This window comes from Podarcis vaucheri (genome assembly GCF_965113315.1).
Source record: "Podarcis vaucheri genome assembly, chromosome: 1".
NCBI classification, from domain to species: Eukaryota; Metazoa; Chordata; class Lepidosauria; order Squamata; family Lacertidae; genus Podarcis; species Podarcis vaucheri.
The window spans coordinates 78,761,530-78,788,761 of record NC_138759.1 but is presented as its reverse complement, the minus strand read 5'-3'; the positions used below and the strand labels follow the sequence as shown (position 1 = coordinate 78,788,761).

Below are 27,232 nucleotides of genomic sequence, written 5' to 3'. Positions count from 1 at the left end.
AGTGGGGTTCACTCCTCCATGAGCCTCTAAGGCCTCTCACCACGTCCTGCCAGTGAGCCTGCAGGTTTCGTGGATGCAGCAAGTTAGATGAAGACTATTTTGAAGCCGCAGCAGGAATATCTCAGAATGGCGAATCAATTCACATGCCCAGGCTGCACAGTGCTGTAGGCTGTATTTCAGGTTTGCAGACTGGAGTGTGTGAGAGAAGCTTGAACTCCTCCAGCGAACATTTTGCCTGCTTAGCCAGAACTGTAAATCACTCACCTTCATGAGGCACTAAAATGCTCATCCACATGCTGGGAAGGTACGATGGGAGAGATACAAATCAAAGTTTAGTACTCTGCTACTTGGAGAAAAGTTTGCTGGCTGCAATCTCAGCTCCCAGATCATGAATATCTCTATTACTAACTGTCAAAGACAATTTCAAGGCAGAGTATATGCAACTCTGAAGCCACTCATCTTTACAAAAATGGTTTCATTGCTGTAACCATTTCATTTGCTGTTCTTTACTTTTTTCTAGTGATAATAGCATACTTGAAAAATAATATCATTGAGCTTTGGTGTGCTGGCAATCCAGCGTTTGATGACAATCCATTTGCTGAGTCATGGGTTTTTATTATTAAATTACCAAGCAGAATAAATTAAGAAAAGAAATAGTGGTGGTAGAGGAAACCCAGCAGAAAAACTATCACATTGACATAAATGTTAGTCCTCATTTTTCTTATGAAATGTACAGATCTCAACCAATAACGCTTTCTTGGGCTTTCATTTATACCTAACATAGTGTTAACTTAGTGGTTCTGTGCAGTGTGGACTGGATTCTCCACCTCTGGTGGGAATGTTTCCTCCCCTGAATCTCCAAGGCCAGTGAAAAGGGCAATTCAGAACTATTAGGATTCTGGCAGTGCTACTTATACAACTCCTGATGTAGGCAGGCTTCTTTTTCTTGCCCCTTTTTTTGCAGTGGTTGAACCCACCAACTATCTGATGAGGAGGTGCATTTCTGGATGTAAATGGTTCTGTCACCCACCTGACCCCTGTGATAAGCTCAGTGAGTGAGTGACATGCTCTGATGTCACAGTGGACCTGGGAAGACATGGGGACACTTCTCGCTGCCACTAGCTTAACTGCCATAGACTAGGTGTCTAAATGCTAGGGGGCCTTTGGGAGACCTTGCAATTCTAAGGTGAATTACAAAAAAAAATAAATACTAAGCAATTAAGAAAGTGCTGCAAGAGAATTGCACTGAATATTCTATGACAACGGGATACCTATTGAAGTCCATTGGTTCCCCATCTGATTTGCCAGTGTCCTTGTGGCTTCTAAGCCTTTGCGTGTCCTCCTTGTCCAATGGGCTTTCCCCTCTTTCTTTTTTTTCAGTTCAGATGCTGTGGAGTGTCAAACTTCACCGACTGGTTTGAAGTGTACAATACCACACGGGTGCCAGATTCATGCTGCTTGGAATTCAGTGAAAACTGTGGTCTTCATTCCCCAGGGACCTGGTGGAAAGCTGTGAGTAGCTGTCAAAACTTAATTCTTATTTTAACCAAGCTGACCTAGAATTGTAAAAGGAAAAAGGGCTTGGGCTTAGTTGCTATTGTTTCATGATCTAGCATGTGTCAAAAAGGCTGCAATGACACATTCACCATGAATTTGTATGATTATTTGACGAGCAACAAAGAAAAGTCTTTGCTGACAAGATAACCCACTTTAAAGCACAAACAGAGAAAGAGCATGAGCTTAGGCTAGAGCACGTTGTTAGAGTAAGATCTAAGTGGCCATTGCAGAACAAGTTCTGGTGGTATAGTCAACACATGCAAGTTTCCATTATGGGTGTGAGCTAGTCTACAAAGGAAAACCCCCCACAATATATTTTCTAGGAAATATTTCTGCAGGACCAGTGTATTATGGCACCCAACTAGGAGTACAGGTGGTTGACATGTCCCAAGTATAGATAAGAGTGTTGTATTTGGAAGGACAATGCCAAAAAACTATGCTCAGCCAAGAAGCTTGCTGGGTGATCTTAAGCTAGTGTCTTCCCCAGTTTATGTCACAGGGCTTTCCAAGGATCCAAACCCATTGCTACAGAAAGGACATATTTTATTTATGTGCTGGCTCAACAGACCCTACTATGCAACTGTTAGCACTCATGTTTGATATACCAAAAGCAGAGCCAGAGGATCACCAAATGTAATGTTATCTCTGTACAGTTACTATGAAGCCAATACAAGCTGCTGTATCAATGGAAATATTTTTGTTTGAGCAGTAATTGCCTTATAGTTGCTTTTGCACAACCGGCCATTGCGCCTGTGCTTGAAGTAGAAAGGTTTACAGTTAAATTTAGAAATGTAGGTATTTGACTCACATTGGGTAAAGCGGGGGTTCGAAAGAACTTGCTCCTTATTACTGCATCTTGCACGCAGCATGCATCCATGTCTTCTTCAGATGTATAATGTTTGAACCCTTAACACCACACTTCATTGTAAGCGAGCCTCCTACCCCCGGGGTATTGCACTTCCAGTGAATGCTGAAATAGAGGAAACTGCGTAATCTTGAAATGTCAGTCTTGTCATTGCTACTTGTGTCTTTTGACTCCCCACACACCAAAAATTCATGTTTCTCAGTAAATAAGCATTCTCATGGTCTTTATTTTTCTCCTCTCTCTCTCTTTTAAAGCCTTGTTATGAAACAGTGAAAATATGGCTCCAGGAAAATCTGTTAGCTGTGGGAATTTTTGGACTGTGTACAGCTTTGGTTCAGGTAAAATTTTAACTTATTGCTGGGGTGCTTTCTGTTGGTTCCTACATGCAAGGGCAGTGAAGGATTTAAATGTCCCTCAGCTTTTCTTTCTCTCACAGAAGTATTAGTCCAATATTGACTGTCAGACCCATAATAGGAGGGCTCCTCCAGCAAAAATTGTGCACGTGTGTGTGTGTGTGTGAGAGAGAGAGAGAGAGAGAGAGAGAGAGAGAAAGAAAGAAAGAAAGAAAGAAAGAAAGAAAGAAAGAAAGAAAGGGAGAGGGACACATGTATCTCCAACTGCTGTCCTCCATTAAATTTGGAGGCTTATTTCGATGATTTTCCCTTGACTGCTGCAGTCGTTTCCCCTTCCATCGCCTTGGGGAACCCATGGAAGCTAATGTGTGGAAGGGGACAGCACCTCCCGGGTCTGTACTCAGCATCTAACCATAGATCGCAGGAACCTAGAAAGAGAGAATTTCCTTGTTAACAAGGCTGGCGGGGACTGTAATGTTGGTTGGGGATGCTGCCAGGAGACACAGTTCCCCTTCCGGGAGTAGGACTAATGTCTTACATCTCTTAAGGGCAGCCTTTAATTCTGCAAATTACATGCAGTTAGTTTGCTTATCTTCTATTAACATGAATGATGTTTATGCTGCTTTTCCGGCATGAGCTCTGTAGCTCCCATTCATGTCAGTGGGGAGAATTTGTGAGCAGGTGCTGTGTAATTTGGGTCATTGTGTATTCCATTCCCTACGTTAGCCTATGTGTTACCACAGTCTCCTTTTAGCTCACCATGATTCTAGATTAATTTGTTTACAAGCAAGTGCATTGAACAGCACCTCTTTCCCGTTGGACACTGGAATCCCTAGGACAGGAGGTGGGGCAACTTGTGACCCTCCAGATGTTGCTGGACTTTAGCTCCCATTCATCCTAGCCAGTAGTCGTAAATGATGGCAGTTGCAGTCTAGCGCCATATGTCTCCATACCCTTGGACAAGAATGCCTCCTAAAAGAATCAACAGCTCTACCTTTTTGGAGTGTTTCATGTGGCCATAAGCCAAGCACATTCCGCAATGCCATTTTGTTTGGCACCGGCATTGTTTTTAGGGCCCTTGGAAGCTTTTCTTAAGTTACTACGTAGTATTCCCCATGTTAAACATATTATGTGCCAAGAGTCAACAGTAAAAGATACACATTGAAATATAGGTAATAGACCACTGTTGAGTTGCATGTCGTTTAATCTTGATATGCCTTTTGTACCTACAGATTCTTGGACTGACATTTGCAATGACCATGTACTGTCAGGTTGTCAAGGCAGATACCTACTGTGCATAGAAATCATAGTCAACGTCTGTCAGCCATGGCTCACCTCTCTACAAGACAAAAGAGGACTCTTCTTCATGCTCATACTTTTTTTTCTATGTAAAATAAACTGTGTATAATCTTCTCTGGAAATTTTGTGACTCACCTTAGTTTGTCACCATCGGAACTCAGACTTGCTTGGACAAAGGAAACTACTAAGTAACAAGAAAGAAAGAAAAATTGTTCCCCTTTTGCACAGACTGTCAAGTGGGAAGAGGCTGCTGCTTTCATTTTCCTGGAGGCTGCTGGCAAATAGTTTTCCTGCGTGGAAATAGAGAATCAAGTTGTAGCAACGCAAGTGCAGAGGATGTGGAGGTTCCATTTAACTGGAGTTTGTCTTTAACAACAGCCAGTATGGCGGATCCAAGAAGTATGCTCCTGAACTCCAGATATTACCGTGGAGTGAAATGGCTCCAGGAAACTTTTCTACTTAAGGAAGTGGTTTCAGTTTTGTGGCCTCTGAAGTCAGCTCAGACAGGATCTACCCTGGCCTACATTGTAGGTGATCTGTAAGCAGAAATTGGGTCCTGTCTTGCAGACTAAATCACTAGTGGTACACACATGATGTGTGAAAATTTATACAACATATGTGGATTCATACACTCTGAGCAGTTTAAAGAAAAGTAGCCTAGCAGCTGCCTAAATAAGTAGGGAAGGGTTCTATCCTGTTCTATATTCAATGGGACCATGCATTCATTCAAAAGGAAATAGTAGATGTTTATTTCTTGGAAAGGACATTTTGGCCATTGGAAAACACAACAAGAAGCAAGGAGTTGTCTTTCTGTCACTGTCCTCTGGATTTTCTTTTAAATGTCATTCCAGTTTCAACTTACATTGTGTTTCTCATTTCCAAGCTTGAAGTACAACAAAGAGCTTTAAGCGACTTGTCACTAATATGCCATTTCATTAATTTGCTCCCTACTAATTTCATCTTCAACTAGGATAGGCTTACCAGGCATCAGAACAATCCATTAATATACACTTGTTTGAGTTGGGTTTTTGACCTTGTACCTCTATTAAAAGAACTAAATCAAATTATCTGTAGGAAGAGTAAGGACGTTTGCATAATTTTCCTGCTAACATAGGTAGCCCTAGTAATGGCTTTGAATTGCCAAAAAAGAGGTGAAACTTTACATAGGCATTTCCCTGTTTCTTTTGCAAGCTTCTTGTACATCCCTATAACCTTTTGCCTGCTATAGTATAGGCTATAGAGCCAGATTTTTGCTGCACGCCACCCCCCAACCTCTGAGCATTGCAAGATTCCAGGCACTGGCACAACAGAGACTGTGGTGTCTTTATATGGTTTATTAACACATATATGTAGCCTGAGCCTATGATGGAGGGGCTCACAGCATTAACATCCAAACAGGGTCTATGTTTCTCCCATAGCCACAGCTTTGGATTGAAACATTGCTCTCCCTCTTTCTGCAGCTTGCTGCTTCACTTCTAGGTCATATCACTCCCACTTTTAACTCTAAACTCTGGATTTGTCCTTCTAACTAACAGTGAGCTGAGAGAGGCGCTCCATCTATTTGTCATCTTGCACACCTCTTAACGGTCCATCACCTAGGCAAGCACCTCAACATGGGACGCTAGCCTGGATCCAGGGGGTTGAAGGATCTCGCATAGAGCCTACTTTCTTTCTCCATCCTCCCAAACTCATAACAATATTCTCTTACCTTCTTACCAGCAAACATGCAGACCTAGGTGCTAGTGTGGCATGTCAGGTCCTCTCTATGCTGGCAAACTGCAGTGTGTAATCTGTGAGCAAAAAAAGATAGTGATCAGTTCAGCTGGTCATTAAAAAGAACATATTAACACATGACACAAGCATTTTAGTATGTAAGCAAGCATCAAGAGAAACACTGTGCTAGTAAATCAGAGTTTGCTCCAACCCTAATAGTTAGTTCGTACTATGTCTGCTCTAGTCACACAACAAAGCCAGCATGTAAACCCTATTTTTACAAGCTAGGGAGCCATTTACCAAGCTAGGCCATTTTACAAGCTAGGGAGTACAGTTACCCTTCCTGATTTTCTCCCTCTTGAACAGCTGAGGGGAGTTAACCTGCCCTTCCCATTCTCCCCACCTTCAGATTCAGCTGCTCCTTTGTGCTTGCCATTCTGCCTGTTAATATGCAGTCCAGGATTGGAGTATATAGGAATATGCAGATTAATTCCCACTATTTATAAATTTGGAAAACCTCATCAGATGAGTTAAGCTCAAGTGATACATAGCTTTAAATCTTTCCTTTTGAGCAACTCTTTGGCTGCAAAGAGTCACTCAGTAGAGTTAATAAAATATAAAAAGCTAAATATGCCATCGGGTGTTAACAGTCAAGAGTTTATGTATCACAGGTAGGACTCGCAGAAACCCATCTGAATTCTGGAGAGCTCCCACCAATCAATAGACAGTAGTGCACTAGATGGGTCAATGGTCTGACTCAGGAACATAGAAAGGTTGCCTTCTACTAAGAGTCTTGGACACCATAAAAGATTTGGGAGGGGGGAAGCATGTAGTCTCAGCACCCACCCAAGAACTATGACATTTTGTGAAGATCTGGAAACATAACGGCAATATTGAGAGAGTCTAGAACCTTCAGCCATTGCTGACATCACAGTTAGGCTATAGCACAACTATACATGAACTGCAGGTGTGGGTTTAAGGGCCCATGGTCTATAATCTTTTGCATCAAAGATGAAAGTATATCCTGCCATATGAGCAAAGAACCAGAGGCAAGTTGAGAAGCAGGCAGCTATGGGAAACAAACAAAGTGTACAATAAAAACTAGGAAGTAAATTTCCCACCATGCATCCGAATCGTTCTCACTACCCCTCATCCTTAGTGTAACTTGTGCAAGCTTTTAATAATGATGTCCTCAAGCAATAGCATCTCTCTCTCTGGCATCTGCTTCCTTTCCCCACCTTTTTCTTACATATGAACAGATTGCAACTTGGGAGTTCCCGTGCTGTTAGTTGTTGTCATGGTTCATTACCGCTGTTGTATTCACAAGCATGCTTATTGATAGCTTGTGGATTTGCAGAATAATGGAGTGATGGAATACATTAATAAAACATTGGTTCCAAAAAGATTAAAGACAGATGAAATCTATTTATGGAGGTCCCCATCATTAAAAATTAACACAGCAGTCCTGGTGGCTCAGCGGATAAAAGCACAGAAGTTGTGCTGTAGAGGTGAATGGGACAGGATGTTCCCACAAGAGATCTTAAATTAATCCTTTCGTAGTATTGCCTCCAAAGAGGAGGGAACTACTATTGCCGGGGGAGAAAAAAAAGTTACATTTTTGGTGCTCTCTCTGGAAACTGCCGTTCTGCTGAATGGATGCTGCAGTACCAGTGTGCCGTGTGGAAATTTAGATGAGCAGCCCTGCTGCTCTTTCCAGGGAACCCTTGCCATCTATCACAGAGATGCAGGGATTGCCATTTCTCTACCAGCAACAAACCACGCAAACAGCAATATCCATAGGGCCGTGCTACATTTAAGCAGCAGCGATCTGTCAGCAAAACTCATTATCTTGTCCAGAGTGGATTCTGATGCCCTTCGGTATAAGGCTTAAAGGGGTCCTCTGCTAGGCCTTATGAAATGACTAGAGAAGTCAGCGTTACAAATGCACACATCCTTGTCATATTGTGTGCAACCAATGGACTTGTTTCCAAGCTGCTGCTGAGAGATGTTTCAGAGCATGCAAACCCACACAGTGTATTTCACTTTAAAACCAAAGGAACTAAAACTAACCAGTTGAAGGTTGAGCCCAGTTGTGAAATCATCTGTTTAGAAGCAGCTTTCTGGACACAACACTGCCAACCTTGGTGCTAAGGCAAACAGCGGCTGCATGTAATACCAGAAACAATGCAGTTCGAGGGGAAAGGATTTCATCCAACACCAGCCATCAAAGGGAGGAATCTGCAGCTAAGCTCATCCTGCAACCAACTCTTGCCGTAATCTCTCACCTGCTGTGTTCTATTAGCCAGCCACTCTAGTCCTCCATTTTTTTGAGATGAGGAAAAAGAGTTCACTTTTGACTAAGCCACTCCCTTGCTCCTGAATCCACAATAAGCAACACCCACAAAAGATTTTTTAACAACTTTCCCTGTGCACATGCCCCACACAACTAGTTCATTAGCCAGGTACGCATTCAGAGAGCAGCATGAAAGAAGCCAGTGCCGTTTTTCTATGTCATGATAAGCACAGGGCTTTTAAATGTACAACATGACCAAAGCCATTTAGGGTTCAGGTGTTCAGCCTGCCCCTAAATATATGGGTTTGGGTCCTTGGTGCTTCATTTCTTGTTTATGGCCCAAGGCCTTATTGTAATCCTATCAAAGTCAATGCAAATTAGGATGTGGGTTTACATTTCCGCCTATCATTTGTCAGGACTGTGTTGTCTTGTGTCTACTATGAATATACCTGATGCAGTGTGTGCTTTAAATATACTGTAAAAATAACTATTGATAGCTGCCCAGTTTTGTTAACTGTCCGGGGGGCGGGGGGGAGAAGGCGTACCCTACCACACAGAATTAATGATCGATTACTGATCTATAAATAGATCTATGACACTTATTTCATCTTTTCTTTTAATTGTACTGCTGTTTGGCCACAGCAACAAAAGTGAATTTGCCATACATGCTATGGATGGATATGCACCTTATAAATAGGAAGAGGCTTATTAGGAAGATAGTGCAATGTTGTCTCAGAGGTTCTCGGGCAGAGGCCTGTTGCGGTTAAAGCTTTCTGTATATAACAGGACAGGATTCTGCAGGTGAAAAAAGTCCTGCTGTCACCCTTGGTTCACAAGGTTGTGCTCTAACTATGGCACAAAAATGAAGGGGGAGGGGCTTACTCCCAAGTAACAGGGCAGAGGAGCAGCCTTAGACACTTGAAAGCCATTTTGCAAAACAAGAGGGGCAGAGCCGGGTTTGAATCTTGAGCGTACACTGGCAAAACGTCTAGGCTAGACATCAAACAATGGTGCATGCATTTCCCCCTACCTTAAAAAGAATAGCAGAGAAACAGTGGGATAGAGGAGGAAAAGGATCTGTTAACCCTTTCCTCCTCAGTCATTTTGTTTCTCCCAAAATTGCTGTTCCTCACCTGCTCTTTGTCTCACAGACAAAACTATGGATTTACTATTATGGAAAGAAAAGCACCTTGAAGAGCCAAGACCAAGCAGAAGAAAGCTGCTTGAGGAAGACCCCCTCCTCCCAGCTATTCTTCCATTCAAACTCATAGTCTCTTGAGGCTCCTTTGCTTTTTTAAAAAAGGGGAGTGGGGTGGGGAGGCAGGAAAAAGATGCATGTGACTCCTAGTCTCACCCAGAAAATTACAGCAACCCCTGTTTTTGCATTTTTTAGATGTGCACTTAAAATATCTCAGGTGGATACCTGAAAATGTAATGTGCAAAGAGGCCCATGTGTCCTATTGATGATGTGAGAGATTTGAGCTCATTGGAGCCTACACCCAACACTTTTGTAAATGTTGCCCTCCATTTTGCAAAACATTTTCAACTCGTATGTAGCTTTATTTCATTTCAGGTTCCATTTTGAATATAAATTCTTTCCAGTGTTACCTGTTCCTGATCATTGTAGCTTTCCTTGGGTTTCTTGGATAGTCTTGCTGCAACAAAAAGGAATGGTATATTTTCATGCACCTCATAGGAAGGGGGGAAAGCTATACATTATTTTTTAAAAACTTATTAAATATTCTTTAAAGTTTACAGTGGAATGTGTTTTGTATTCTCTAATACCTATGTATAAAATTATAATATATGCTGTCATACCTAAAATCACTTTCAAGTTTTATTTACGTGGAAAAAAATATATGGCACATTTCTCTATTCACAAGTTTTAATTCCAATTTTTTGCATGCATGGAGGAAGTGGGGATTGGGGGCTAGAAGGAAAAATGGTATGTACAAGGACAGTACTTCATAATGTAGAAAACCTGTGGTTCAATTTTATTGCTACAAAACTCTCTCTATATATATATAAATATATATATATGCAATCTGGCATACTATTGCAGAAAGGAAAATGCAATGACACGACTCTATTAAGGATTTGTTAACACCCTATGCATACAACTGTTTTATAGTTCACCTGCCCACACCTAGTGCTGGCATTACTATGGTACATTTGCCATATTGTAGATGCATGGTTTAAACTATGGTTTCAACTAAGATGATAATGATTTTAATATGGTTCCCAATGAGTATTTCACAAAGTTATAATATACTTAAACATGCTAGTGTTTGAAAGAAGGTCCTGATGTGGTTTCCCATCCAAACACAAAACCATCAAGTAAAATGTTAGGTAATAATGATTCACTATCATCACTATTTGTTTGTTTTATATGCTTCCTCTCTGTCAAGGCACCTAAGGCAGTTTAAAATTAAACCCTAAAACAAATACATTCTATAAAACCAAGACAAACAGAATCCTCCTATGTCAGCTGGGAGTTGATTCAACATGCAGTCCCTGCCCTGGGCTTCTGCCTTCCCTTGGGGCACGAAGGTATTTGCAGCGTCCCCAGTGAATAATACATTTATCACCATTGGAAAAGTTGTAAGCATACATTACTAGATTGAGTACTGTTGGCAGGGTAACTGCTGTGGTATGCAGACAAGAGTTTCCATTTCCAAACAGTCTTACGTCACTAGTGGTAAGTAAAAAAAAAACCAGTGATATCTCCACTGTGTCATAGGAACAAAGGCAGCTGCTTTATACTGAGTCAACTGGTCCAGCTAACTCAGTACTGTCTGCAGGCAGTAGCCCCGACCCCCTTCCGGGTTTCAGGGGGAGGACATTCCCGGCCCTACCTAAAGATGCCAGGAATTGCACATGGGACCCTCTGCATGCACACCGTACTGAGCCATGGCCCTTCCCTTCCCCTCAGTTCAGTTCACACCAGCAGTTTCACTTCCCATTGAATTCATTCCTGTGTTACCACCATCACCAATGAAACTACCGTGTCTAATAAGGGGGTCGTGGTGGAATACTTGCCATCATTCACAGCACTTCCAATGTGTTATCAGAAACAAGGATGTAAGAAATAAAATTTTATGGAGTCCGCCAAACTCAAAAGTTAAGCATTGATGCACAGTGTAGCCACAATGCATGCCTGACATGCAGCCTTAACACAATCCCAAAATATACTGACCAACACTGAAGGATAAGTGGCAAGTGAAAACCTAAACAGATAACTTGCAGAAATCACACGGTCATAATGGCTGCTTCCCATTTTACAATTTTCAGCCAAAAGAGAGTTCCTTCATGTCACTTCCGTGATTCCATCACACAATTTTAAATAAAATAAACTTCTTATGTAGGTCATGACCAGAAGTATTCATGTACCATTGTCATGAAATATTGGCATAATGGGTTTTATTCTGAGTATCAGCAGGAATATGAATGTCAGGCCTTTAACCCTTCAGCTATATAAGTTTTGAAAAAAGATCCACATTTGCCTAACCATAATAAAAGTAAATATGTAACCATCTAATGCATAGGGATTACCTTGGCATCCAACAGATATCTGCTGAGGGTGTAGTATCAATGGGTGGCTTTCAACCAGGTCATTGTTACTTCATAGGAGGCAGTGCAGCGGTACTGTATTTATTTTGCGTTTCTTTTAAATTAGAAAGTCAAAGGAGAGGTAGGAAGAATGCAGACGAGACAGGCAGATAAGGTAAAACAAAAAAACTAAAGCAATTCCCATGTTGCTAAAATATTATTAATCTACTCATCAGAGTTTTAGTTTGCAAGTATTTTTTGTACAATTCTGTAGAATCGTGTTAAAGGAAGTATTAACTACATTTCATACACTTAACCCAGGGAAAATCCTTATTTGATCATTGTCTTTCAAAGCTACATTTTGTCTAGAATTGTTAGTACGTACAATGCAGCCATACCATTACTAACATTAATAATGAAGTTTTTGTACAAAGTAGAACATAAAAGGAACATGTTAAAAGCTACAGTTGTTTCGGTATCTATTTATTATTTCCCTGAAGTGTAATGATTAAACCTTAAGTCTATTAGCTTAGGCCCTCATTGAAAAGGCACTTCAGAAATATATCTGATAAATGTACAGTTCCTAAGTTTAAAAGGTGGAAGTTTATGAGAACCTGCTCTGCTGCTTTTCCCTCCCCTTATCACAAATTCAATAACTGCCTCAAAGCTCTTTCTTTTCTTTAATGAATCGATGGTTGATAATCTACATGGGAAAATATGCCAAGGTGCTTCCATATATCATGCAAACTACTAAATGTATATGCTTATCATTAGACTGATCAAAGCTTATCCTTTCACTGGGAAACTTAACAATGCTGAGAGTTCTCTGCCCTGAAATTTCAGTATCTGTTGCTGTTTCAATGAGAGTATTAGAACTAGCACTTTAGCAAACTAAACTATGGTTTTATTGAAAAAGTAACACTATCAGATTAATATCCTAGAATGTACACTTCACAATTAGCAAAATGTGGCAGTCTAATGCCAAGCAAAGGTAGTCATGCTTTAGCCCCATTTAAATCAACTACATGCAAATTAGTCTTACCGATTTTAACTGGTTGCATTTTCTTGCTTTCTTATTTTATTTTTTACGGACATTCTTATGTCCATAAAAAGAAATTCAGGGGACATATTAAACAAAGAACCCAACAGATTCAAATGTGATGAGGATGCATAAGGTATGGTGGTGATTGCTGCTGGAGTCAAAAATATATTTATTTTACAGATATTCCCTTAACTGAATGCCACACTCCTGTTTCAACTCCTTGAGTTTTCTTGCAGTTCTTTAATTTCATTGCATTTTCTTCAAATGGTGCCCTGAGAAATTATGGTATTACTTTACTCACACAACTTGGCCTACTTTTTTTGGATGTTCGCTGTGTCACATGTCTGTATTTTGGTTCAGTTTTTTACCATGCCTGCTAGGAGGTAGTTTAGTTAACTTTGGTAAGCTTTGCTTGAAACATCTCATAAAACCTAAGAAGTAATTTGTATTCAGTTCACTCTGCTGAATGAGGAGTTGAAGGAACATAAATTACACTATGAAAATTCTTTTGAACTCTTAACATAAAGCTTTAGGGCCACCTTCTGGTAATTTACATAACATCCAAATGCTCTTCTGATTAACAACTTGCTTCACTAACTCCTCAGACATAGTCCCCAAGCAGTATTTTCTTAGTCTTTTAAGCATCCCACTTAGGTCCTAAAGGCTAGTGCTGCAGAGGGGTGGGGTAGGGGACATGGACTACGTGATAGCTTCCTGCTACATGTTTAAGCTTGTGGAAAGGATGCTTGGATCTACTATAACACACTGCTGCAAGCAAATGAGTCAATTGGTATTTTCAGAACAGGGAAGGCACGTCTCCATGTAACATGGCTGCAAACTTATTTTTAATGCCATAGCAAAGGGTAGCAAATGACCACCCACACCAGTCTCATCTCTCCCCCTCCCAACCCGGGCAAAAATTCTCAGCATATTTGGTCAATCACAGTGTGCTGTGACATCAGTGACATGAGGAGGAGGAGGCAACCAAGCCTCTTCCGGGTAACATTGCCTACTTATCTTTTAATTGCAGATACAGCAGGGAGAGGAATAAAATTGTCTTGCCCACTGAATCATCTGATGCAGCTGCCTTTACAGGGAATCCAGATGCTCCAAGCTTTCCCTTGGCTTAGGCTTCTACAAGCTGAGATGTTAGTTGTTATATGTGTTTCAATCACAAGTGACATTGTGGGCCTCCTAAATGGAGTTTTAAAAGTACTACATGGCATTGCATTTAAGCAGGCCAGATATTAACAGGCAGAGGTTCACAATGATCACAGGGAGAAGAACCTTGTGATAGGATCATAAAGCAGCTGCTTTGCCACCGGTGCTAACAGAAAAGTTAGCAAAGTGTCTAGACTCTAAACCCGGGGTGAAGAAACCTGTGGTCAGAGGGCTGGATGCAGCTCATCTGGCTCTGCGGACACTTTGGGAGCTATGCTTGCACTCCACCCAGCCCCACTGGAATTCACTTCTGTTTCATTTGTGTGTGTGTGTGTGTGTGAGAGAGAGAGAGGTAGAGATGGGATAAGGTAGAACATATAAATAAAAAGTCACACAATCTTGCAATGTTGTAAACTGCACCCACCACTGGCTGCAGACCCCACAATTAACATTCCCCACAGGTCAATTGCCCTTCATAGGAAAAGTTTTCCTCTCCCAGTCTAAGATGGCCAGAGGCCTAGCATTTTTTTTAAAAAGCAAACATACCAAATAAAACAAACTCTGCTAGTAAGAATAGGACAAGGATGAACACAAGAGAGGGGAAATGTAATACTGGAAAAACAAATGATCCACACAAATTTGGAGAGCACATCATACCTGTTTAAAGAGAGAAATGGTGATGTGCAGCACAACTGGGAAGCACAAGGCAAAGAGTGGGAGGCCACATGAGGCAGGGCAAAGACTGTACTAAAAAGTAAAGGTAAAGGACCCCTGACAGTTAAGTCCAGTCGTGCGCGACTCGGGTTGTGGCGCTCATCTCGCTTTACTGCCCGAGGGAGCTGACGTTTGTATGCAGACAGTTTTTTTCTGGGTCATGTGGCCAGAAGACTAAGCCGCTTCTGGCGAAACCAGAGTAGCGCACGGAAATGCCGTTTACCTTCCTGCCAGAGCTGTGCCTATTTATCTACTTGCACTTTGAGGTGCTTTCAAACTGCTAGGTTGGCAGGAGCTGGGACTGAACAATGGGAGCTCACTCTGTTGCAGGGATTTGAACCGCCGACCTTCCGATTGGCAAGCCCAAGGCTCAATGGTTTACACCACAGCGCCACCCGCATCATACCTGTTTAAAGAGGGAAATGGTGATGTGCAGTGCAACTGGGAAGCACAAGGCAAAGAGTGGGAGGCCACATGAGGCAGGGCAAAGACTGTACTACTTCCTCACAAATTCACAGCAGAAGCCGGTGAAGGGACTGCCACCTCCGCCACTGTGGGTTGGTCAGTCCTCGCACCACTTGCCATGCAGAGACCTAACAAAGAAAACAGACTCTCAGGATATTCAGTCATTCTGCTCTATTGATTAATTGAATGCTCCAGTGCCTTGTTTACGGGAAGAGATATTCCTGCATATAAACGGAAATAATAGATGACACTTCTATTGTTATTGCTGAGGGTGCACAAGGCTTTCTCTTTCTAATTTAGCCGGCTCTTCCTCTGATACTACTGTTTCGCTCAATGCTTTACAGTGCATTAAATGCAAAATTGAAACGTAAATTGAAAGTGCCAGCACTTCGCATAAATATATGCATAGTAATCTTGTGGAAGCATAGCGGAGAATTTGCATTTAATTGTTCCGAGAACTATATTGGCAATTTTGGGTTCATTTATTCTGGAATGCATCATTTACTCTTTGGCGGTATCATAGGCATCCCTACCTGAAGCCAGGCAATACAGGGATGTCTAACCTAGAAAGTGGAAGCCGGCTATAAACAGGGAGGACCACTCAATGCATAAGGCTTAAAACTGATATGCATCCTGAATATCCCTCAAATCTCTCTAGATTTATCTCAGCTTTCATATCAGATTGCCTGTCTGCTTATTCATGTCGCCACATAGTGAGTGGCTCTGCTTATTTTAAAGTGCCAGAGATTGCTTTACTCATTCTCACCCCTTCTCCTTTTTAAAACTCGCTGACAATTGTTTCCATGATACCACTTAATAAGCATCAGGATTTTAGGAGGTGAAGGAATTACATCCATGCTCAGGTTGAGCAGATGCCCTCATACAAACTAATAATGTTCCCAAAATCCCACATGACAAACAGGTAATGATGCCCAGGAATTGCAAAGATGATTTATATTCATGAAATAGGGAAAGAAAAGGATTCCCCAGCGGTGCTGCAGAGAGACAGTGCCTAAGCATATTTACAGATTATCACTGGGGGCTTTTAAACCCTGCTGCCCATTTCCATTAATCCACAGAGCTGCCTGCCCAATTTCACATTGGCACACTCTCCATATAACAATAGAGAGCTTATTAAATATTAAGGCTTTAATCTTAAGTACTTCTGTGTGATGCAGGAGTCCTACACACTGCAAAGACAGACAATGTTTACCACATTAAAAAAAGTTATCTTGCAGACACACACTAAAAGCAAGTAGCCAAGGACTATGTCAGGTATACTCACTTGCTTTAACAGGTGCGGCAGGCAGGATGCATTAGCCCCATCATTATCAATATTGGTAACGGGATGCTTGTTAAAGACAGAAGCTCAGAATCTTTGTGACTCTAAACGCCAAATCTGCAGCCTCTGTGCTGCTACTTCCCAGCTTTATATGACTATAGATGGTTTTATGTGAGGAGAAGCCTCATGTCTGTAAATCAAATCCAAACTTTTCCCTCCTTTATCTGACCCTAGTCAATGCAGGAATCAATTACAGGTGACATTTTCTTGGAAGGCAGGACTAACTCAAAAGGTGAAATGTCATGTAGAAAGCTCCTTACTGGGGTGGTAAGCACAGGAAACTGCCTGGTACTAGGTCCATCTAGCTCAGTACTATCTCCACCAGGGTGAGCAACAGCATCTGTTCAGCAGGCCAGATTCTTAGTTCCCCCATCCTGGCCAAATGGCCCACCTGTAAATCACCTGATGTCAGGTGATGCATTTTTGCCCACAAGGCTTAAAAATTAAACCATCTTGTGTGCACGGTGCCTTGAAACCATGACAATCAGCTGTCAGGTCTTCAAAGCACCGCAATGGGCTCTCAGCAAATACCAATGATCAGCCCAAACACATGTCAGATCATACTGGCTAGACATCCAGGGGCCATTCCAAGCAATGTGATGTATGCATGCTGGAAATGCAGTTACAATCCAGCCCAAGGCAAGCGAGCCAATAGCAAGGAGCTGGGATCCGTTGTTGTTCTGCCATATGGACACACACAATTGCTGACGCATATTGTATGTAAAAAGCAGGCAAGCCCTAGGATCATTCTTGAAACACTAAACTAGGTTAGAATGTCACTTAAAACCAGCCATGGATGAATCATGCCTCATTTCATCCACATGGGCACATAAAGCAGAATGAGCTGCCAACTTTAGCTAGCACAGAATGTTGCTGCCCATAGATTATTAAACAAGAGAGAGCTAAGGAGCAAAGATATTGTACCTATTCTGAAACACCTACATAGGCTAACACAGTTGGGTTTGTGCCTTGGTTGTACATGATCTAAGCCCTGATCATTTCAAGGAAGACCTTCCCCCATATGAACATCCTGTGCTACAGGGTTTAAAGAATTGTCACTGTGGCCCTTCTCACGTTTCCATATTCTGGTGAGGCTGGATTATCATTTCCCAGGAGCAAGGCCTTCTCTCTTCTGGCCTTGGAGCTATACTCAACAGGTTTAACCTGCAAAGCTAACTCTAAACCAGCTATTAGCTGATTGGCATAGACATTGAAGTAGTCCATGGGCAAGTGCTATTTGGATTCAAGCCGTGCCTGCAAACTGACATTTTTCTTTTACAGACAGCTCTGCTAGTCTGCAGAGGAGAAATGCCCATTTGCAGGCACAGTTTGAATCCAAACCGTTCCTGCAAATGGACAAAGCCAAGCACATTGTTAGCTTTTGTCAGCTGATTGGTGCTGACGATGAACTCCTTTGAAGTTGTCATCTGACGTCATGATGAAGTCTGGTGATTGATGGAGTGGATCTGCCCCCACCTGCCACTTATGGTCACTAGAGTGTGGGCCATTTCTTGATCCAGCCCTCAGGCTCAAAAATGTTCCCCAACCTTGGTCTAAACCACACATACTTCCCGGTCACCGCTTAATAAATATAAATATATTTAATAAATAAATATATTTATTACTTATCTGGAAACTCAGACAAACTTGTGTCACCCTTACTATGCACATTTCACTCTTTCTCTCTGCTGAATTCATTCCCACTGTCCCCTTTCAACACAACAAAACTTGCAAACGAACAAAATGTTGCAAGGCCCAGTCCTTGCTTACAAGATAACAGGCGATGGGTGCTATCAGGCAGGCTGTTTATTCACACAAAATTTGGCTGCTACCCCACACTTTCTAGTGCAATCATGGTGTCACTTTTCTAACTGCAAAAAAGGGGGAGATAAGAAGAGTAACAGAAAATTGCACAGAAAAGTGAGGGATAATAACCTGGCAATGTCATATATAAACAGGCAACACTGAATAACTTCCATGCAAGTTTTATGGAATCATATCAGCATGAAGGCTCACTAGGAGGATAATCACAATTAAACCAAACTCGAGAAAGAAAACTTAATAACCTTCGCTCTTCAGAAATTGTTGATCTTAAAAGTTGCTATTATCCCTAAAGCTTTTAGCGGGAATCATGATTATTTATAATACATAACAGAATAATTATGGCATCATATTTCTTAGAATCTTTAATTGTAACTAAAATCAAAGAGTATGCTAATAACAGTTTCAAACCGGGAAACATATTCTAAAATCTTCCCCAAATTACTTTCATAGAGTAAACCTTTCAATACGTGAATTGACACAATCACATGTAACTTATGTAAGCCCAAGAAAATAATTACTTTGATAACCTATCGCTGAGGAACAACCTACGGCACATTAAATGAAATAAGATAACGTTTGTGTTTCTTTATTGGTTTCTCAACTATTGAACTGCTTTATAATCTACATTCAGCAACAGCCAAGTTGAATTTGCTGTACCATCCCTCTGTTTGCTTCCAGACAAGGTTTGGTAGACCTTTCTTGTCATAATGGAATTCCTTTTCCTTATCGCTCTAGATCTTGATGTCTAACTTCACCCTGGCAGGAATAAATTGAAAGTGCTCTGATCAAATCCAAATGGGCAGCATTTATCAAGAAGATAAATACCCAATGTTTCAACACCTTTGACAGCTGCTGGGAATAGGAACAAAATGAAATTAACCCTTCGAGGCAAACCCTCCAAGTGCATGCTCCTCAACTTCCAATGGGTCAAACACGAAGCATAATGTGCAACCAAATCAATAAATGCCTAACATTTAAGAGAATTACAACACCAGATTCTAATGTACAGCATCAGTTTTGTTAATTTGTTTATACTAGAAGTAAATTTAACACCGTGCAACACTTAGGAGGGCAAATTCCCATAAACAAAAGCTTGTGGCTGAAAATGAACTTAGCTCTTATATGTACAAGGAGTAAAAGAGAGAATGAATGCTTAAACTAGTGAGTTCACAAGCGAGCCCCATCAGATTTGTGTTATGCATTCTAATCTAATTATGCCTGAAAAAATACCAGTATCCAATAAGAGAGACATATCTGTCTCTACCATTTGCCAGGGAAACCCTTCTAAGATGTAGCCTGCAAGTTGAGCTAGAAAATTTAGTAAGTCAAAACACCCATAGGATACCCTATAGAGGAGTCATTTAGAGCGCTTTCCTTCACTCGTTTAATTAGGGTTGCCATATTTCAAACAGTGAAAATCTGGACACAAAAGTTGTGGGGGTTTTGGGGGGGGGGCAAAGTTGTTGAGCCTTTTTTGCAAAACCTTCCCCCCCAAACTTGGAAGTTTTTACCAGACATTTTTGCCAGTTTTCGAAAATTACGCCTGGACTCCATTTTCAACAGACGAATCCTGGCTATGTCTGGGAAATTCCAGATGTATGGCAGCCCTACCTTAACGCAGTGCAGTGGAAGTGACTATCAGGAGTGGCAATCACGTTACATTCAACAAGCGTACAATATGTGAACCTCTAGTACACAATAGTAGAGCTGTGCAAATCAACAGGTACACATTCTTTCACACAAACACTTTAGACACTTCAGATGCGTAGAGACAGCTTGTATACTTCTGCTCAGTGGATTCTGTGAACAAGTGTATAGAAAGGGGTAAAAGGATAGCAGGCAGGAGAATCATGTGCAAGTGAGGGTGGCATGTGGTCCCTGGGGCTGCTGTCATGATTGACTGCCGTGCACTAAACCCTGAAACCCTGCCATCAAACTACATCTTGGTTCTAATACCTAACCTCTAAAAGTAGTATGTTCTTAGCCTCCCTTTGCTGCACGGCCCTAATTCCTACTCCAGTGAGCTAATCCTGCTATTGCTTGTAGCTACTCAGCCAGTATTAGGATCCCACTGGCTTCAAGGGTAGTGATAAAGAGGACATCACTAAGGGAAGAAGCATGGAGAGCTAATCAGGGAACATCACGTCCAGAGTTGGGATACAGAAAAGTGCATAAAAGGGGATGGGGGGATGGTGTGGTTCTATTGGGATACTTTTTTTGGGGGGAGGGGACTATTTTCTGGAGAGTGCAGGCTGAACGGGCATTGCTACTAGTAGAAGAGTGTCTTCAGAAATCTAAGAAACCTTTCTTTGTATTTGAAGTGTGCAGCCTATGCATGGCATTTGTGAAACTTTAAGAAGAAGAAAGAAAAAAGAACACTGCTAAAAAAAACCTTTGAGCTACTTTCAGACTTTTCACAGGTTCAGATAACATTTTAGCATGCAGTGGGTTACCGCATCAATATCATCCTATTCTGTCAGTGGCTCCAGCCACACTGCATGACATGCATCGGTATTGCTCTTTGGACCACCAAAGAGCATTCAAATTTTAAAGTCAAGTTATCTGATGTCTGTGTTGCAGAATACTGATGGTCAAAGAAAAGTTCACCCTGTAACTTTCAGAATTTGCTACAAACCCCAAAATCTTATTGCCTGAATAAGGCAACAAAGAAACACATTAAAAACATACAACACATATCCACCAAGAGCAGTAAATCACAGAAAGCTTAGACTTCTAAAAGGTTGCAAAAACACAAATCAGCTCTGTAAAGTGTTATCCAGGCATCTTAGCCCTATTTGGGCATTAATTCTACTCACGTGTAAGCACACATGCTGACAGGGAGTGCTGCCAAGCCCTGCCTCCACTAGCTCATCACTTTCCTCCAGGTTGATTTGATTTATTATATTTCTATGCCACTTTTCATTCGAATGAATCTCAAAGTGGCTTACACACAATAAATAACAATATCATAATAAACGCAGTTAAGGCTCCCTACACAATTGTCTCACAAACACAACCTACCTATTGTATGCGTATTCCATTTGAAGCACTGATTTCTGATCACAGCCAGAATTCCATATAGATAAGTACAGTGGTACCTCGGGTTAAGAACTTAATTCGTTCTGGAGGTCCGTTCTTAACCTGAAAATGTTCTTAACCTGAGGTACCACTGTAACTAATGGGGCCTCCTGCTGCCGCTGCACGATTTCTGTTCTCATCCTGGAGCAAAGTTCTTAACCCAAGGTACTATTTCTGGGTTAGTGGAGTCTGTAACCTGAAGCGTCTGTAACCCGAGGTACCACTGTACCTGTTCTTGGGCCCTGTCACATTCTAGCACTCAGCGGCTGTGCCCGGCACTCCCTTCCTAGGGTGGCTTGTCTGGCCCTCTCTCAGATGTATTTCCAACAGGAAAAGGCAGGCTAGACAGATCTTTGGTTTTATCATGATGATTCAATTTTTCTGATGCTTGTTCTTAATAGCCCAGCCTTCTGCAAACTTGTATCCCCATATGTTGTTGGCCTACATCTCCCTTCAGCCAGTGGTGAGGATGGCCAGTAGTCAGGATGATGGGAGTTATGGTCCAACAATATCTGGGGGCCTGGACTAGAAAAGGCTTTTCTAATGTGATGAAGGGAAATGTAACCCAAGGTCCTTATGCAGATACGGGTTGATTTTGTTCTCCTATTGAGTTCTATTAGACAATGCAAATGGGCAAGCCTGACCTTATTCCGACACAGGAGTCTTCTCAGGAAGGATTAAAGAGAGGGGCTGGGCTTTTCTCAGTGCGTGATGCCCTCCCACTGGAAACCCTTGCCTTGGTGGGCCTGCCAGACTCATTCCATATACACCTACAGAAAACCTGATCAAGATGTTTCGAGTTCAGAAGTTTTTGGAGGGAGAGGTTAACAGACATTCAGGCTTATTTTACTGCTTGTGTATCACTTTAAAGTTTTAACTGGGTTTTAAATCAGTGTTAACATTTTATGGAATTTTTTTTAAAAAAACTATTGTTTATTGAAAGCCTCCCTGAAGGTCTTTTTATTTAGTGGAATATACATCCAAATAAATAAATAAATAAATAAATAAATAAAGTCCTGTGTTAATAATATAAAACCTACCCTGCTACACACAATTTGTTGCATTTAATTTTATAAGCAGTTAAAAACCTTTTTGTCATAAATCTACACTTTCATAGGTTTTTTCTAACAATCATGTCCAAGAATCTTCCATAGGTACAACTAGAAAACTGCCAAGGTTCTAGAGGCACTGGAACAACCCTAGAAATGGGATGCAAAAAGCAGGATCATTCACTCTGACACCAATCAGCTAAACCCCTCAAGCATGAGTCTTGATTATATTACGCTAAGGCACACAATCATAAGTGTTATTACGGGCCAATTATTCAGCCATTTTTGAACCAGCTGTGGTCTTTGACTTTATGACCCCATGCAGCAGTTAATTTCTCTGGCTGATTGCACGCTCTGCACAGAAACCATTTCTGGTTTATTTCTTCCCCTTTCTAAATTCACTTGATGCTGTTTCCAAACAGCGCTTCCTTTTGCAATTTATTTTGCAATGCAGAAAGAGGGACTGATCACTCTTCAGTATGAAGATGTATGAAGTACATCTGTTACCTGAATCCCTAGTACTATAGAAAACCAAGCAATGGGTTTATTTATAAGAATGAAACGGGTTAACTTTACACCTAGGGCACATGACCATTTGTGTTTTGTATTTTTTCCTCATTTTTTCCATATGCTAGCTATTAATTTCTTCATCTGATGAAAGCAATACAGTATACAAGAACCAGCACCACCACATACAGACATGAGAAACCAGCATAGACCAGAAACAGAGTGAACTGTCCATCCTTGCATTTGACCTTCATTAATTTAGTGAAAAGAAACGGCATGTTAAAAAACAGCAACTATGCATCATCCCTTCACATCATGAGAAGCAGCTTCTGAGCTTTGCTGGAACCCAGAGCTTGAAATTCTCCAGTTGAAAATAGTCTTGCATTCACTCTGCTCAGACGTGGAGTGGCAGCTCTTTCATTTAAGCACAACGTGCTATGTTTCAATGCTACTCAACTAGCTTGAAAGGGGGGGAGGCTAAGCTTTCTCCAAGGAAAACTCTAGTTAAAACTTTGTGTATGCCCCCCTACTATTTGCATGGTAGCAACCTTGTAGATACTCCTGTGTGTGGTGGGGTGGGGAAATAAAACATGCGCACATAAGCAAAATGTAATTCTACATTGCGAACAGTTATTTGAACAGAGCTTGAGATATTACAATTGGTTAAAGAAAATTACAACAACGGAACACATAACTCACTGGAACTGCAGCTATTTCTCCAAATGAAAGGATGACCTGCCGTGATTTAAGTATTCCAATCTTCCTCATAATAAAGAATACAGTATTCTCACTAATAGTTCCCTCATGAAGACTGTCTCGTATCTACAGTGCACAGAAGGCAGCGATATATGGCAGTGCTTGCAGCTGGGCACAGAAGGTGGCACCAGATATGGCAATGAAAGCACACATAACACAGCTTCCCTGTTGGGCTCACTGAGCACTGCAGGAAGGGCGAGATGTAGCTCAGTGGCAGAGCGTCTGCTTTGCACGCAGAAACTCCCAGGTTCAATCCCAGGGACCTCCAGGTAGGGCTGGGACACAGCCCTGTGTGAGGTCTTGGAATGCCACTTCCCGTCAGTATAGATAATACCAAGCTGGATGGACCAATGGCCTGATGTAGTGCAAGGCAACTTCCTATGCTCAGTTCTGAAAAAGCTTAAACTACAGAGACACTTCAAAAGCTCCAAGGACTTTCCTCCCCCAATAAAAAGGACCCCTGACCATTAGGTCCAGTCGTGGCTGACTCTGGGGTTGCAGCGCTCATCTCACTTTATTGGCTGAGGGAGCTGGCGTACAGCTTCCGGGTCATGTGGCCAGCATGACTAAGCAGCTTCTGGCAAACCAGAGCAGCGCACGAAAATGCCATTTACCTTCCCGCTGGAGCGATACCTATTTATCTACTTGCACTTTGACGTGCTTTCGAACTGCTAGATTGGCAGGAGCAGGGACCGAGCAACGGGAGCTCACCCCGTCACGGGGATTCAAACCGCCGACCTTCTGATCAGCAAGTCCTAGGCTCTGTGGTTTAACCCACAGCGCCACACATATCCCTTTCCTCCCCCAATACTCATCCCTTATTGATCACTGTTGACTGCATGGGCAAGAGTGAGGATTACAAGCCTCTATCCCTTTCAGGAACCAGAATCTCACCCCCTTCCCACCCCTGGCCCCAGGAGACCTGAAGTTTCCTGGAATATGGGTACTTTTTGGATTTTTTAAAATAAAAAAACCCAGATCTCCACATTTCAATCTAAAAAACTGTGTTAGCCCTCACTTCAGCTTCTCATTTTTTGGAGAACGGTTGAAGAAAAAGCATGAAGCGGTGCTCAGATTATGTTAATTGCATGCAGCAAAATCTACCCGTTAGCTGTGGCCTTTGGCTGATCTATTCCGCTGAGATTGCAGCGTGTTGCCTGACTCCTCCTGTACTCAAGTTGCTAACAACTGCAGTCGCCAAACACACCGCAGCATTTCTCAGCTGCTTGAAATTCACCACCCAACTGAAATAAGCACCAGCAATCAAAGCAGAGAGCCAGTAGTGACCCAGTGCTAATGAAGATAGTGATGGGATTTTTAGAGGCAAATGTCCACATTAATGATCTTGTCACTTCACTTAGTTACAAAACAGCTGGCGGAGATGACATGATTCAGAGGGATCAATCCATCATCACACTTCAACCTTCCTCCGTGCTCATATTTCATTACCCATATCCTGTTACAGGAGCTACTGTAAAATTCATAGCTTTGGGGGTTGAGGATTTTGTCACAAAGACCAGCAGGGGTGGCTCAAAACTGTCAAAGGGAGACCTAGAAGATGGCAGCTGCTGCCATCTTAGGATCTCTGTGTGTAGCTATTTATGCCAATGGAAGATAAAATACACAGCTGCAGAAAATGTTAAACGGTTAAGTGAAAGGAAGGGGGAAGAATCTAAAATGGATGCAAATTCAACTCTGTTGGAAGGAAAAACTTCCCACTCAGTAGATGTTCAGAGGCCGCAGTCTAATTTGTTTATGGGTAGGAATCACAAGCTTTTATAAAGGAGGTAGTAAGACTAGCGGCTAGGTTATAAAATAGCCCTAACCATATGGTCCCAATGTACTGTCCCATGTACCACTTGTCTGCCAAAACCCCTTTTTCAGTTCCACCATCGCTCCTAATTAGCACCATCCCTGCTCTCCACCCTGCAGCTCCAAACTTCTCATAATCTGAACCATCTTTCCACATGCCATCGCTTGCCATCTAAAATCCTGTTCCATGTGGGAAGAGATGCCCCCACGTCCACACAGTCTGGGTGACACTTGTTATCCAGCAAGCCTTGTTTTACACTATGGGCCACTGCTGCTTGTTCCATACATTTGCACCTTGCCTTATAGCCTGGCAGATTCCAAACTCTCCTTCTCTTGCCACTGAAACGAGTATGGAGCAGACAGAATCATAGAATCAATTCCCCTGGAGAAGGGGTAGCCAATGCTGTGCCAACCAGATGCTGTTGGACTACAATACCCATTGTCCCTCATCATCCTTGATGATGGGGCTGGGGCTGATGGGTGTTGTAGTCCAACAACATATTGGCTACTTCAGTGATACAGGCTAGCATATGACTGGGGAGATGGTTCCGTTTTGCCCTGTTTGCCTCACAATACATATAGTGGTTTCCAAACAAGCCTCTACACTGCAGTAGTAGCTGATGGGTTCAGGTTAAAAGCAATATTCGTGGGAGGCAAGGGGGGCAGTCTGGGATTTATATTGTACTTTAAAGTCCTTGCGTATGAAGCCCCTATCAACACATTTCCCAAAGCCCTAAGAGATATCTGTTAGGCACTCAAGGTAAGATTCCAAAGGAAAGAGTCATTAATTCTGTATAGATAAGGTTAAAAAAAGAAGAAGGAGAGAGACAATAAACATTTCAGAAGCTTTTATCTGTTGTTACCCGAGCCTTAAGGCTAAAAAGTAAGCTGTTGCCACTTATATAAATCCTGTTAAAATTTAAAATGTGGCTGAAAGGTCTTTTTTCAAAGCACTTTTCATATAACACTCACCCTTCTGCTTCTGTGTTGCGCAAGAGATGCCAGCCTCTACTTTTCTTTTTCACTGGGAGACATATCAATGATCTTCTGGTTTGATCGGCTGCCCAACAATGCTACAGGCTGAGACCTCCGTGCATAAACTGAAAAGCAACAAGGAAGCAAGTTTCTCCTAGGTATGAGCCTTGCAATGCTCAAGAAAATGCCCACTCTGCTATTGATTCACACATGTATACTACAATGCTAGACTAGCATGGGGCTCAGCTTTAACATTTCTGATATGTTTTCACATATGTCGTCACTGACATACTGATAAATTAACTCCTGTTTTTGTTTTGTTTTGTTTTGTTACATGGGCTTCCCACATGCATCTAGTTGGCCAACAGGATGCTAGACTCAAAAAGCCTTTGGTTTAACTCAGTAGGGCTCTTCTTAGGATTGGAAAAGCTAAAAGGTCCCTCGGAACCAGGTATCACCTAGATATTAAAAAACCTTTGTGCCCTCCACTTATGAATGGACTCCCAACGCTCATCACCCCCAGCCAGTGTGGCCAATGGCCAGGGATGATGGGGCTTTAATAACATCTGGAGAGCACAAGGTTGAGAAGGCTCAGCTAGGTGGATCTATAGGCCAACTCATTACAAGGCTGTCTCAAATGCTTGATTATCTGTGCAGTCCCTTCCACGTTTTTTTCGTGATTAAGAAAAGCTTAATTAAGAAAAGCAGAGGCTTATTTTGGCTCTACAGCTGTTTTGTCCCCTCTTAAATGCCTAACTGCTAACACAAGCAATTTGGAACAGCCTAATAACAGTATTGAGCAAAACTGCAATCTCACAATGTTTTCCCCCAGACAAATAATGCTTACTTATAATTTATATTTAACTTGACAAAATGCT

The 27,232-nt window shown here is 41.8% G+C and overlaps 2 protein-coding genes across 23 annotated transcripts in view; one reads left to right on the top strand and one right to left on the bottom strand.

Moving 5' to 3' along the window:
• TSPAN4 (tetraspanin 4) overlaps positions 1–4,196 on the top strand; it is a 486,061-nt gene extending 481,865 nt beyond the window's left edge. For all 11 annotated transcript variants that reach the window (XM_082230629.1, XM_082230623.1, XM_082230627.1 and 8 more), the window contains 3 exons: positions 1,381–1,512; positions 2,677–2,760; positions 4,008–4,196. In XM_082230629.1, the coding sequence (XP_082086755.1) occupies positions 1,381–1,512; positions 2,677–2,760; positions 4,008–4,076 (285 nt within the window). In that variant the 3' untranslated portion in view covers positions 4,077–4,196. The remainder of the gene's footprint in view (positions 1–1,380; positions 1,513–2,676; positions 2,761–4,007) is intronic.
• Positions 3,962–27,232, bottom strand: part of CHID1 (chitinase domain containing 1) — a 131,244-nt gene continuing 107,973 nt past the window's right edge. For 10 of the 12 annotated variants that reach the window (XM_082230489.1, XM_082230491.1, XM_082230482.1 and 7 more), the window contains 3 exons: positions 26,352–26,479; positions 9,689–9,735; positions 5,481–5,864 (listed from right to left, as the gene is read on the bottom strand). The gene's annotated coding sequence lies outside the window, so the exon portion shown is untranslated. Of the gene's footprint in view, positions 5,865–9,688; positions 9,736–26,351; positions 26,480–27,232 lie in introns of all 12 variants that reach the window. The other 2 variants (XM_082230493.1, XM_082230490.1) reach the window with 2 other exon arrangements.